Source organism: Solanum verrucosum, unplaced genomic scaffold (genome assembly GCF_900185275.1).
Source record: "Solanum verrucosum unplaced genomic scaffold, falcon-dt-bn FXZP01000085.1, whole genome shotgun sequence".
Classification (NCBI taxonomy): domain Eukaryota; kingdom Viridiplantae; phylum Streptophyta; class Magnoliopsida; order Solanales; family Solanaceae; genus Solanum; species Solanum verrucosum.
The window spans coordinates 3,083,091-3,097,415 of NW_026019839.1; the positions used below are offsets into that span (position 1 = coordinate 3,083,091).

Here is a 14,325-nt window from a genome sequence, read left to right on the forward strand (position 1 = left end):
CACCTAAAGTATAATTCAATAAGATTTCTTTGAAATTGACACCTTACTTCTGTAGGTTTTCCAGTAGTAGGGATAAAACTTACTCTTTCTCCTTCAATCTTCTTTCTTTCACCTGACTCCCGAATTTTGGGTGATATGTGATCCCGATGGATTTTTCGCTGAAATGTTTTGTGGGCATCCATGACGAAATGGTGTATGTTGGTCCCGAGGGGCAAACATTCGCATTTTCAAGTTCAAACGAGGTCCAGAGCAAGAAATACCAAATTTTTCATTTTACGTGTGTTAATAGTCCATGGATTTTTGGTGATATGTGATCCCGACGGGTTTTTGGCTGAAATTTTTTGTTGGCATCCGTGACGATCTTATTAATGGTGTGTGCCACGTCCACATTTTCAAGTTCAAACGAGGTCCAGAGCAATACCGATTTTTTTGTTTTACGTGTGTTATAATCCATAGATTTTTGGTGATATGTAATACCGACGGGTTTTTAGCCGAAACTTTTTGTGAGCATACGTGACGATCTTATTAATGGTGTGGGTGTCTGTAACGACGTGTGCGTTAGTCTCAAAGGGCAAACGTTCGCATTTTCAAGTAAAAATGGAAGGCAAATTCAGTAATGCAATTTACTAGCAAAAGGCAGAGGCACAATTTCGCACAAAATTTTAGTAAAAATGGAGGCATAATTCTTCCTTGTAATCCTAGGAATGACGCACAAAATTTTAGAATTCTCAAATATTTAATCAGAAATAAAATATAAGTTAAATGTATCTACTCAATTCATAAATAAAATATGTTTTTTTTTATATTTGGCATGTCATTAAATCTTGTGTACTTTTTTTACCTACCAAGGTTTTTATACTAAGTTGAAGTATTCCACCGCTAGAAACATAAATTTTCTTTACCATCGCGAATCGATGATAAGTTTGTACCGTAAAATATAATTTTCCCACCTATTTTCATAGAATCAGCTAGCTCACTGTGAAAATGCATGGTGAAAATAAATTTTCATTTAAATATTGAGAATAGCCATTGAACATTTTTTTTTCTCATTGATTCAATCGAAATATCTATGAGTATTTTGTGAGAATTCGGTCAAGAAAATAGTGATTTTATAGTAGTGGTAGTTTCCTATTCAAGTCATGATAATAATCTCTTTAGTGACAAGTCGGCCATATGAGCAACATTCTAAAAACTAGAAGACACATTGCATTTTTTTATATATTTTTTTTCAATTATATTTCATTTTATACTTTATAGCTAACTAAGTTTTTGGTCTATTTATTGTCATCAGAATCAGTGTCATTTCATCAAAGAGAAAAACACTACTAGTAAACATTTTGGAAGTATGAAAATTGAGATAGAAATCATCTCCAAATTGATAATCAAACCATCTTCACCAACCCCACATGAACTTCACAATTACAAACTTTCATATCTTGATCAAATTACTCCAAATATTCTGATGCCCCTTGTGTTTTTCTATCCAGCAAACAATAACTTCACTAACACACACACATCAAACCAACTTAAGACATCTTTATCACATACCTTGACAAAATTCTACCCTCTTGGAGGACGTCTAGACGTAGCCAACTCCCACGTCAACTGCAACGATGAGGGCGTTCCATATGTAGAAGCCATAGCCAAATGCAGTCTCTCAGAGTTCCTTCTTGATCCACTTCCTAACGAACTTAACAAGTTCATCCCTTGTGATTTACATGATGTTAAAGACTTTTGCTTACTAGTCCAAGCAAACTTCTTTCAATGTGGAGGAACGGCTATTGGTATAGCCATTTCTCATAAGATAACTGATGCATTGTCCACGTTCATGTTTATCAATACCTGGGGAGCTATTGCAAGAGGGAGTATCGACGTACCTTGTCCAAGATTTCATTCTTCCATACTATTTCCACCAAGAGATATAACAAAGTTCAAATCAAGTGTCATGATTGAGAAAGACAACATTGTGACTAAGAGGTTTGTATTCTCTGCCTCTAAAGTATCAGCACTCAGAGATAAGTATACTGAAAAGGGCAGTGAAAGTACGAAACCTCCCTCGAGGATTGAAGCTTTATCAGCTTTCTTATGGACACGTTTGATGGCAAGTATTCATGCTGAAAGAGATGAAACTAAGATATATGGCATGGTTCATACGGTGAACTTACGTACCAGAAGTAATCCTCCATTGCCTGAATCTTTATTCGGGAATGTAATGCAAGTAATCATTACAGTACCAGCTACGAATAATAATAATAGTACTAATGAGGAACAAGATTTTGAGCTAGTGAAAAAAGTGAGAGAAAGTATAAACAACGTAAACAGTGAATTTGTCTCAGGTCTCCAGAAGAACGATCAAAAACACTTGAGTTTCATCAAAGAGAAAGCAAATGAGCAGAGGAAAGGGGAGCTAGTCATGTTCAACTTCACTAGTTTGTGTCGATTGCCTTTATACAAAGCTGATTTTGGTTGGGGAAAACCGATATGGGTAGGATCGGCTAGACTTGTTCTCAAGGATGTTATTGGTTTTCTAGACACAAAGTCAGGTAATGGCATAGAAGCCTGGGTAAGTCTCAAAGAAGAAGACATGGCTATATTTGAAGCTGACAAGGAATTGCTTTCTTGGTGTAGTGACTGATCCTAAAATTTTCGTCTTTTGACATGTTATAATATTGGAAGTTTGTATCTTAAATTGTTTTCGACTCCATCAACCATCTTCCATATACTATCTGGATTATACCTTCAAATTTTTATTTTTGTTATTAGGATTTGTTCTTTTGTAGTTAGTACTTAGTAGTATATTATTGTTTTGATTGAAAGCATCATGTAGCTTTTGGTTCATTTCTCCTATAGCCAGCTAATGCTTACAAATGGACTACCCTGACAAAGTTTAGTTCCTAAGTACACGAAGAAATTACGAGAGCCGCCACATTCAGCATTTCTTTGTTCACAACTATTTGCTAGATCCTTCAGTTCCACAGAAAGCCAAATGAGAAACAAACAAACAAACAAATAAGTTAAACTTTGATGCCATAAGTTACAGCCTTGCTAAATGACTAGTTACAACCTGCAAAGTCCATTCTAGCGATTACCGATTTAACTTTGTAATATTCTAGTTAGACCAAACATAAGCAACTTAACTACTATTCCCTATCAGCTTTTGTAGCTTCTCTATTTGGAATATATGGAAAGAGTCTCTTGAGCAAAATGCCAAACTTACAACATCCTATAATCTATACCTCATCTTAAGAATTAAAGCATTTATTGAAGAGTGGTATTTGCAAAGTTAACCAAAAGAATGAAAGTAAATACGTTCAACAAAGTATAATTTTGATAAAAATTACTTGCTCCCATATCATTTCCAAATTGCCAAAGTTAACACATATAAACAAATTATAGTTACAACTACAGCTATCAGGATGAAACTGACCAGGGAAAAAAAGGCAATGACACAGAAAATCCCTTTTCCCCTTGATAAATTCATTGCTTCCAAAATGTAAATTTAACTAGAATTATGAAAATTTAAAACAAGGAAGAACAAGCATATCTTAATATTAAGTTCGAGAATGCCCGGAGGATGGCACAAGCACAGCTTCATTACTTGTAGTATTTTTGGCAGCAAGTTCTTCTAATCGTTTCCATGTAGCTTCACGTTTTGATTTAATCTCATCTTCCTTCAATTCATCTTCTTGAAACTTGTGCAAGCACTCCTTGAATAGCTCAGGATCAAGATCATAGAATATCTTCCGGATATTCAGTGACAAACTGTGAACAGCCTGATTCCAATGGTTTCTGGCATTTCTCTCCAGTGCAGGAAAGATGATAGGAAGTATCACTTTTCGGTGTTGCTTTATCAAATTCTCAATATGATCGTTATTCCACAAGAATAAAGCCCTCTCCGCCACCTATAGTGAACACAAACAGAGTCTTCTGAATTGACAAATTTGAAAATCAAGCAGAGAACAAAACAAAAGAATATTTGTATCCAAGTTAACTCCTGAAGCAACAAGGTAAACACACGAGGCCCTGATCTTCTTCATATTCCAAACATTCTATGAGTTCAGTCAGTTCACAAGAATAATATCCGTCAATCAACAATTTGTGAAAAATCATTATGCAAAAACATCAAATAACTGAATTTTCATCCAGATTGAAAAACCAAAATAAATGTGAGACCTCTATACTACAGCAATCTATAGTTTTCCAACATAGCAATTAGGTATATGATGTTTAGAATCAATAATTTAATAAAATAAAATAAAAAGAATTAAAGAGGATGAGAAGAAGAAGAATAAGACACAGCAGAAGAGGAGGAGCAACTTGCACTTTGTCCTTCAACTTACACAACTTCAACACTGACCTCCTAAATCCCACTAAGCATATTTAACCTTCAACTAACTGGCACAAGCTTTTTGGTCTGTTAGTAGAGGGACCAAAAGGTGAGCTAGCTCTAAGCAACATGTCGCGCAACATGCAGCCACACTGCCTGACTTCAATTCTACTTTACTGAAAAGTTGAACATTCTTGTTGTAACACAACATTAAGATAACTCAAGAAGATGAAAATAGTACAAGAAGTGAATTTGTTTAGCTATATTCCTATGGCCTATACTAAAGATACGGAGCTCACAAAGTCCAAAAAGGTGTCACGTGAATTTATAAGGGCAAAAATTGCAAAAATTACTCTAACTATATAAACATAAAAGACATTTAGCCTTGAGAGAGTGAGTTGGAGTTGATACCATCAAAATACCTATGGTTCCTTTCTATCTAGACACACCAAAATACAGGCAGGAACCTTTTTCCTGATTTTCCTCATGGACCAACCAACTTTCCAGGAACTCTAGCATATAAAGGCATCAATGATATTCAGACGTCCACAGGCATGACCCAACTAAGTGCAAAAACTGAAATGACCATGTCCCATTTCTATGCTTTGTTGATACATATAGCATCTGTTGACAATATGTATGTTCCTCAGCTGAGATTGTCGTGACTCAAACATGCTTCATAAAGTATCGTCCAGTTGAAACAAATCATTATTGAGGGTAATTGTCTTTTCCAGATTAGTTTCCATAGCCAATTATGCACCATCTCATTTTGGGCACAAAAGGATGAACATTCTGCTTCTACAGAGTATAGACTATCAGCTTTATTGCCCCATCTTAGTCTGTCTGAAATTTGTTTATTGTTTGTGCAGTTACCAAGTCCTTAAAGTAAGTTGAGTAGGTCATCAAGCTTCCAATCCTTCAAATTCCTTTTCTATTAACTGGACAAACAGGTTTAATGGGGTAAATAATGTTCTATTAGCTTACACCGTCGAATACCAATTACCTTGGGTCTAACTCAACTCCAAAAGCCAGCTCAAAGGGAAGATTGTCCAAGCCTTATAAGGAGCCCAGGGTTTTCATCCTTTACCGATGTAGGATTTATCTGGGTAATTGGTTTGCTTATATGATTTTGGACAATCCACCCCTCGGCCCTCGTGAGCTAGCTTTTGGGTTGAGTTAGGCCAAGATCCATTTCTTATCATGGTATTAGAGCCAAGTCCAACCCAATTCTTTGTTCAGCGATGTAGGGCCCCCACATTATATTGTCCACGCTCCAGTTAAAGAGATCTGGGCATGAGGGAGGTGTTAAAGTCCCACATCGGGAAACTTAACACATGGATCATGCCAGTCCAATTTGGCTATACTATTAAATCACAAATAGAAACTAAATTCAAATCTGACAACTCAGATGTTAACAATATTATTAGTGCAGCAAATAAGTAGATATCATTTAAACCCAGGTATGACCAAATTTTTTTTTTTTTTTGAGAAACAAGTATGACGTAGCCACGTAATCTGGGTGGCCCTTCTTTTTGTTATATAGAGGAACTATTTCTTCTTTGCCGCAAGTAAAATTTGTCTTACTAATCGATTATTACCTAATTCTGCTGATATATTAGTACATAAATCCTTTTAACAGAGTAATTTGTCTCCTCCATTCAGCTTTTATTGCTACCATTCCAATCACCAGACTTCCAAACAAAAGGTTCAGTTCATATCTTACCCTCTTCTTCCAGTTAATTCTGCTGCACTACTATTCTAGCTTAACCGTCTAACTTCTAAAATTGAAAGCCTTATATAAAAGGAAATATGATTTTGAATTTGCTTTGTCTCACTATCCTACATACACCAGGCATCTGTACAGTGTAGAGCGATAGTACTCCAGAGAAACAAGCTGCGTTATGACATGTACAGCATGTTTTTTCCCCTACTTTTTTCCAGCACCACTCTCACACGAATTAGGTAGGAAGCACAAAAGCCACCCATGTGTTTGACATCAATGTACCAAGATCAAAGATCCTAGCGGGCCATGCTTTTGCATGATTAGAAGAATAGAGGTTTTCATGAACAGATGATAAGAAGTTCCTCTAATTCTTGTCCGAGCAATATTACTGTATGTAGTATTATACAATCAATACTGCCTAGAAAATGACATAGAAAAGGTACTGAAGCTTTTCCATTAAGGCATTCTGTAGTTGTTAGTTGTTACAAAAGATTTGAGGTAGGCCAGAAAATACTTTTTGATGGAAATAAAAAATCTCTTTGAGCACAAGTCTGCAATACATTATCCTCAAAAAAAAAAAATGTCTGCAATACCCTCTGAAAACTAAACATTACCTTTTGGCACTACAGACTAATTTGTCTTGGGTAGATTGGAGCCATCTATTAATTTACTCTGTCCCCACATCACATCACATCACAGAATAAGCAATACAACCATATGAACAAAGTATGGTGAAGTGCAACGATGAGGAGTACAACTAATCAGGAATCTTTCCATGGAGAAAAACGTAGAACTTTAAAGTAGTGTACATCATTTTTCTTATTATAAACAAGCGGGAGAGAGAGGGGGAAAGTAGCACGTATCCTGCATTTTAACTCAAGTTTTCTAAATCAAATGCAGTATTTTACAGAATTTATCATCAAGGAGAAAGCCTAACATGCATGGAAGAAAACCCCCACCCACCTGCGCACACACACAGAGGGACTCTAAAACATCAACTCCTTCAGTCTCACTTTATTTGTCATAGTTTGACTTGGCACAAAATTTAATAGAGGAAGAGTTTTGAAACTTGCTATTTTAAATGTGTCATAGCATTTGTGGGGCTAAGCACGTGGAATTTCTTTTATTATAATAGATCATGGCGAAACTCAAAACCAGGACCTCTGCATGCTCTGGAACATTCTAAAAATATAAAAGAAAAGCTAATCTATAATTACATGAATGGGGAAATCATGTTGAAGTGCTGACCCTCTCATCTAAACACTTGGGGCAGTTTGGTTGGGAACAAGTTATCCCAGTATCCCACCATGTATATGGGATAACTTATCCCATCACTATTGTATAAATGGTGGGATAAGTTATCCCAAACATGGAAACCAAACAAGAAACCAAAATTTTATCCATGGATTATTTTTTTGTCCAAGGATTATTTATTTTTATCCCTCACACCAAAACGACCCCTAAAGTTGTTAGAGGGAACACACTTTTATTTACTCAATTATGTCTTCAATAATGCCTAACAAAGTCGACCGGAGAGAGTAAGTACTTGATTGTTAGATGCACCAAATTAGACATAACCTTTTACTTTTATCATGACATTATAACGTATGACCAAACCAGCCAAAATTAGTTGCTTCAATGAGTTCAGAGGAATGAACAAGAAGACTACACTTACTACAAGACTCCAAAAGTGGAAGCACCTAAAATAAGTGTCAAATTACGGCTTCAGATCTTCATGCTATTCCTCAGCACTGACTAAATAGTCAGTACAACCAAAAGGAACTCGGCTTTTTCAATCTAATAAGCATGTCTTACAGCTACAAAGATCCAACATCAGTAACATGCTAGCGCCCAAAGCCCCAACTTTAACCTCAATCCATAAATGGTTGCTCATTGAACTGATTGAAATGAAGAGATACAACATTCATATGATGTCCATGAAACTGCACTGCAAGAGTAGCACTGGTAAAGCAGAACTCTCTGGGATTTGTTACAGTTTTACAAACCATTAAATGATTCATCTAATATCCCCGTTAAAGCTAAATGTGATTGCAATGTTTCAAAATCTTTAATTATCATTTTTTATGGGAAAGTTCAGGTTCCTTTTCCAATAAGCACTTCATGAGAAATAGTAAAATCCACCATCATCAGCAGTGGCAATTCTAACAAAGGATTCAAAATTTTGAAAAAGCACCAAAATCTAGTGTTTTTGAGTCACTTTTGCCACCACACTAGATGTTATTTCTAGGAGATTATTTTTTTCTTATTATATATATATATATACACACACACACACACACAAAAGTAATTTGCTTTTACTCGACTACACATTGCAACTTTCGGATGAAAGGGATTCAATTCCTTACATGTGGCCACCACTGATCAGCAGTTGATAAAATAGTGTAAACACATAAAGGTACAACACATCTCAGCACAAGATAGCAACAAGGGGAAAAACTCTCTGCAATTAACAGGGATGGAAATCAAAAGAGGCACAACAACATACCCAGTGAAATTCCACAAGTGGTATCTGGGGAGCGTCAAGTAGTATCTGGGAAGCGTAGAGTGTACGCAGACCTTACCCCTACCTAATGGAGGTAGAGAGACTGTTTTGGAAAGAAAATTAAAAGGGGCACAAGCTCAAGAAATTACAGAAGACCTTTTCTTCTTGCCGAGTTTCTCTTTTTTGCTGATATTTTCTATTTTAAGAACCTCAACTATATTTCACATTCTTTGTTCTATTGAAGAACCAAATTACAGCCTATAAATCGATTTTTATGCTTAAGTTAGTATCTTTTTAATGGAAGAAATGTATTTTATGAATACACATCCAGAAGATGCTGAATAAAGTATATCCTGACCAAGAGCCTTCAAAGCTCCTGTACATATGGCTTTTATGCTAAAGTTAGTTACATCATTATTATTACAACAAAGAAAAATATGCTAGAAACTTTTGACATTTTTTTATGTTTTTAGTTATTCAACAACTTTAGTGTTTGCATGCTATCTTACTGTATAACATCTGTCAATTGCATCAGTACTTAGCAGTATAGAATAACAGACAACTAATTTAGACAATTCTATTCACTTTCTCATGATGGAACTAAGGTACCATGAATGCCCAAGAATAATCTAAATAAACTCAGGACCATACCATCTCAAACTCAAAGGGTAGCCCATAGCAGCTCCATAAAAGGCTCTGAAAAATACTAATGCTATTTCTTAAATTTCAGAATATTTAAGAAAACTGTAACGGTACAATGAAAGCTTCATTTACCATAACCAAAAAATCCACTACTGCATAATCATGACTCATCTCTAGACACCATAAGACATGTTGCACATTCACCAATTGTAGATACAAACAAAACTATGACTATCACAGCATTGTGACCTCAAAAAACCACAAGAAATATAAATGCCTCATCTAAAAGGTAGGGGAGGGGGTAAAATGGTATGGGGAACTTCCAGATCATCCTAAACCAAAAGAAGAAAACTAACTTGCTAACTGAAAGAAATTCAGTCCCTTGAAAAGGAAATTGTCTGCTTGAAGAAGAAAACAAGATTTGAGAGGAAAGATAAAAGAAGAAAACAAACTAGAAGAATTGCATATCAGTGAATTTCTCGAGCTTCAATAATTTTCTACTTTCTGTTTTCCATCCAACAACACATCTCCATTGCAATTTATGAAACATTTTAGATAGTATGCCTTCCTATCCAATGTCAATATTTGCTATACCTGATGCCTGATGCAATTGAAAGAAAGATGAACTCTATGAGGAATAAGTTCTTATGGGACGGAAATAGTAGCAACAAAAAGTTTCACTTAGTTTGATGGCAAGTGGTCACTAGTGGAAAGGAAGGGGGTGGATTGGGAATCAGAAACTTGAGATTGCACAATAAAAGCATGTTGTTTAAGTGGCTTTGGAGAATTCTCAGGAACGAAAGGGTAGTCTGGATCAAAATAATTGAACCAATCTATGGTAGCAGACAAGGCTGGAATCCCCCTTCACATATTCATACACTAGAGGGGGAGTATGGAAAGGGATTTGTAAATTATGGGCCGAGTTTCAATAATTCACCAAATTGAAGGTGGGGAATGGATCAAAAATTAGATTTTGGACTGACTTATGAACAGGTGATGAGTGCTTGAAACAAAGAAATCCTCTTTTTTTTAGTTGTTGCAATAACAAAGAAGGAGTTGTGGCTGATTTTTATTCCAACATGGGATGGCAGATGAATTTTAGAAGGAATTAGAATGATTGGGAAATTGACGACTTTTTCAATTTCTCCTTCAACTGTTTGGAGAACTAAAGCTCCAATAAAGTATAAAGGCAGCTTGTTTTGGTTGGATTGCAGCATGAGCTTGCCTTACTCAGGATAATCTTCAAAAAATGGTAATGGATGTTACTTATGTGAAGAAGAGTTGGAGACTGTGAATCACCTTCTTATGCATTGCAGAATAGCTAGACAATGTTGGGAATTTTTCTTCAGTATTTGTGGGATCTCTTGGATCCTGCCGAGTGTGAAGGAATTATTGGAGAGTTGGCAGCACCAGAGAACATGTAAAGCTTTGAAGCAAATCTGGAGAACTATACCTTTGTGCATATTCTGGACTATCTGGCTAGAAAGAAATAAAGCTTGTTTTGATGGGCAAAAAGACCATATTTCTAGACTTAAAAACAAGTGTTTACATAATTTGTTTTGTTGGTGTAAAAGTAGTTTCCTTGAAATATATATCAATATATGGAGTTTCTGGAGTTGCTAGGGAGATGTTGTAATTGACTGTATGGATATTCCCAGCAGTCTTTTGTAACTTTTGGTCCTGGTACCTTCTTGGTACTTAGTTAACAAGCCTTAACCTTATCAAAAAAAAAATTATGAAACATAAACATAATGTACACAAAGCATACATAAAAACCAACATTGCCTACAAAGATAAGAGATTAGTGTTGTTCTATAATGCATATCATACATGCAAGTACTTCGATACTTAATAAATAGAAGAAGTATATCTAGGCATAGCTTACACATACCTGAAAATGAAAGCTAGTCAAACATTGAGTAATTCGACGAAACAACAGCACCATACACCTTTGGAAATCTGGTGGTTGAGTAGCTTCCAAGATTTCCTCCAACTCACCAAGGAACATGACCTCTTTTGAGCTATTTGTTACTGGCCAATACTTTAACAATCCCCTAATAACTGTATCAGCAAGCTTGCAGTCTTTCTCCACAAACTGTGTCATACAATAAGTTAACTGTTGATGGTACATGGCTAAGCATTTGGGTTTATGCAAGGGAATCAATGTCCGTACAAGAAAAAGCTTGTGTTCTTCTTTTAGTGGTAAAGCAAACCCATTGATTATGCTGCCAAGAATTTCCAGAAGCTCCGCAATCCCATTATGTTTTTCAGTCTCAAAAACGAAACGATAAAATATATTATTAATAGCCTTCCTGATGTAAGGCCGGTGTACCATAAACTTGCCATAGACACGGTGCAGTATTATTTTCAAGTACTCCCTCTCCCTAGGATCCTCAGAGTCAAAAAGATCAAGCAATCTGAGTACAAAGGAATGATCTATATATCTTTTGGCAACTTTTGCATCAGTTTCAGGTGAAGCAACAAACCTCAGAAGGAACTCATACACAATTTGCAGATGTGGCCATGAAGGATCCATCGCAGGTTCATCCTCTTCCACATCAAAGGCCAACGTCTTGTTTTCTCGAGGCTGGGGCATGAGTTCCCTAAACAAATTAGTCGACACCATCTTTACTACTGCTTGCATCACCACTTCTGTAAATTTCACATTTGCAGACGTGACATACTCCACAAGCTCCAATAACGTCTGTCGCTTGATCTCCTTTTCTTTAAGGTTCTTTGTAGGATCAGTAAAATCAAACAAAACACAACACATATTAAGCTTCCTAATAAACAAGTTGTGTTTCTCAGCATTGGGAACATCCCTAAAACTAGGCAATGCATCGTAAGAAGCTGCAACGAGATTCCCATTAAGCTTTAAACTCCCATCTCGAACAAATTTATCCCCCGTTGAAGCTGAAACGGAATAAGGAGCTGAAATAACAGTATTAGCTGATACCCCAACCTTTTTACTTCCTCCATCACTTTTCTTTGAACTAGTTGAACCAGCCGTTTTCGACTGCTTCTTCTTACCAAATATCTGCTTGATCATATTTCTCTTTAACCACCCACTTTATACAAACAACTAAATATATATCTATATATTCAACAGTAAGAAGAAGTAAAACTTAATAAAGTCATCAAACTAAAATCAAGATTTCCTCCTAAGCAAAAACCCACATGCCACAAACTCAGAATTCAACAAAAATAATGCATTTAAACAACCCCCTTTTTTTTCAACCTCAAAGAAATTCCAATTCAGATCAAGAATCAACCAATACCTGAATCAAACCCATGTGTAAAGTTTGAACCTTTTTGACTTAAAACTTAAAACCCAGATGTGCAAAGATAAATTATATCAAAGAAACCCCACCTTTTTCAACTTTCTTCTTCCACTACCAAAATGGGGTTTACAAATAAAGTATATTCCCACACGCTCTCTTCACTTTACCCCAAAACAAAGTTCAAATTTTTAATGGAAAAATTGAAACATAATTGCTCTTTCTTTCTTTATACTTACAGAGGAAGATGGAATTTGGTCAATCAATTTTGGGGTTCTTGATTTTTGTTGTTGTTGTTGTTGTTTGTTGACCGAGTAAATATTGTTCTTGCAATTTATGATATTCTGACTCGGACCAAAAGACCAAAGGCCCAGTCTAATCTTCTTAATTCTTTCTACTTTCTTAATTGGTAGAAGTTTGGTATAAGTCAAATGCCCAAACCGGACGGAAAGCAACTAATAATATTCAAATGTTTTAAATATTTGCTAGTAGTAGTATTTAATATTTAAAAAATATAAGACACTTTGATTTTATCGTTCCCAAGAAAAATTTAGAAACAAATTGCAATTTAATGGATTTATTTTAATTACATAAAAGGTTTGTAACGATCCGATTCGTTGTTATTCAAAGACAACTCGTGTGGAGTCCCAATTTTTTTGAAATAAGTTATCAAATTTAAAATTGAATACACAACAATTTTGATAGAAATTTAAATTGATTTGAGCTGACGTCATTCCGCCATAGCGGAAAGCCTCTCACTATAGCGACGCCGCTGTAATGCTTGCACGGCTGCTATAGCGCAGCTGACATAATCAAATCCTAGATAAAAACGTTATTTTTATATTCTTCCTCTCACTTTTCATGTAGAAAACATGCGAAGGCTACTCCAATAATTCTACTAAGTTACCCTTAGTTTGGGAACCATACAGGGAAGAGATTTCAACACCAAAAAGAGTTAAAACCCAGGGATTCCCTATCTACATTCGTCTAAATTCGCCCCCACTGAGTCAAAAGCATGTGTTTAGTGTTCTTTAGCAAGTGTTTGGCATCCAGGTAGACGAGGTTTTCTTACTAAGTAGTTAGACCTATCTCATATTTCACAATATTCTTGTAGACTGACGAGAGATTTCATGGCTAGGCTTTCGGACACGGAATCTAAATGTTTGAATATGTGGTTACTTGTGGTTTAGGCCAATGATAGACTGACTAACTATGATTGCTTGTATGATATGCTTAGGTGTTATACAGGGAAAGATAATCGTGGTGATTGTATTATGCTTAGAAATATTTGGAAGAAATCTTTTGTGTAGGTGATTTTTGTTTGTTTCCAAGTTATGTAATGTTGCATGTTAACTGCTTTGTAGTATTATTTGTGCAATTCATGTAGGAAAAAGTAAAAGGCTAGTGTGAAATGACATCATGTTGATAATCTCATGCGATGAACCTTATAGATGAAAACACATAATCAAGCTATACATGAAGAAGAATGAAAATTATAATGAAAATCATATATTTCATAAGAACCCTGACTTCTAGAAATCATTAACTAAAGAATTATGTTTACTTTGGGGCTCAATGAGTGAAAGGATACTCATTTATGAAATCTCACATATCGGAATGAAAAACCTTAGCTTAAACCTTGAACTGAAGCTTGAAGGTGAAAAACTCTAGTTTCTTACTTAAGAGGAGTTTGATCGCACTGTCTGATAATTCTAAGTGTTTGTCGTGAGGGTAGGGGTTTTAGTCGACTAACTTCCCCTAATTAATTACACTTAAAATATGTCAAAACGATATAATCTAGAAGTTAAAAGAGTGGAAAAAGACCACAACAGCTCTGAAAGAAAACAAGTCG

The 14,325-nt window shown here is 35.6% G+C and overlaps 3 protein-coding genes across 6 annotated transcripts in view; 2 read left to right on the forward strand and 1 right to left on the reverse strand.

Annotated features, from left to right (window-relative positions):
- Window positions 1-14,325, forward strand: part of LOC125815227 (glyceraldehyde-3-phosphate dehydrogenase, cytosolic) — a 613,914-nt gene that overhangs the window by 488,198 nt on the left and 111,391 nt on the right. The window lies entirely within an intron of this gene.
- LOC125814511 (stemmadenine O-acetyltransferase-like) lies at window positions 1,463-2,635 on the forward strand. Its single transcript, XM_049493967.1, has one exon. The coding sequence runs from the start codon at window positions 1,463-1,465 to the stop codon at window positions 2,633-2,635; it is 1,173 nt and encodes a 390-aa protein (XP_049349924.1).
- Window positions 3,334-12,902, reverse strand: LOC125815064 (serine/threonine protein phosphatase 2A 57 kDa regulatory subunit B' theta isoform-like). The gene is made up of 2 exons (XM_049494465.1): window positions 11,087-12,902; window positions 3,334-3,902 (listed from the first exon to the last, which is right to left on the reverse strand). Exons 1-2 carry the CDS (start codon window positions 12,242-12,244, stop codon window positions 3,552-3,554), a joined length of 1,509 nt encoding a protein of 502 aa, XP_049350422.1. The 5' UTR covers window positions 12,245-12,902; the 3' UTR covers window positions 3,334-3,551.

Excerpts from the sequence above, each read along its gene's own strand:
- LOC125815064 (XM_049494465.1), bottom strand. The coding sequence starts at position 12,244 with ATGATCAAGCAGATATTTGGTAAGAAGAAGCAGTCGAAAACGGCTGGT. Across the intron at positions 3,903-11,086 it reads TGACTAGCTTTCATTTTCAG|GTGGCGGAGAGGGCTTTATT; the intron begins GTATGTGTAAGC and ends TGTTCACTATAG.
- LOC125814511 (XM_049493967.1), top strand. The coding sequence starts at position 1,463 with ATGCCCCTTGTGTTTTTCTATCCAGCAAACAATAACTTCACTAACACA.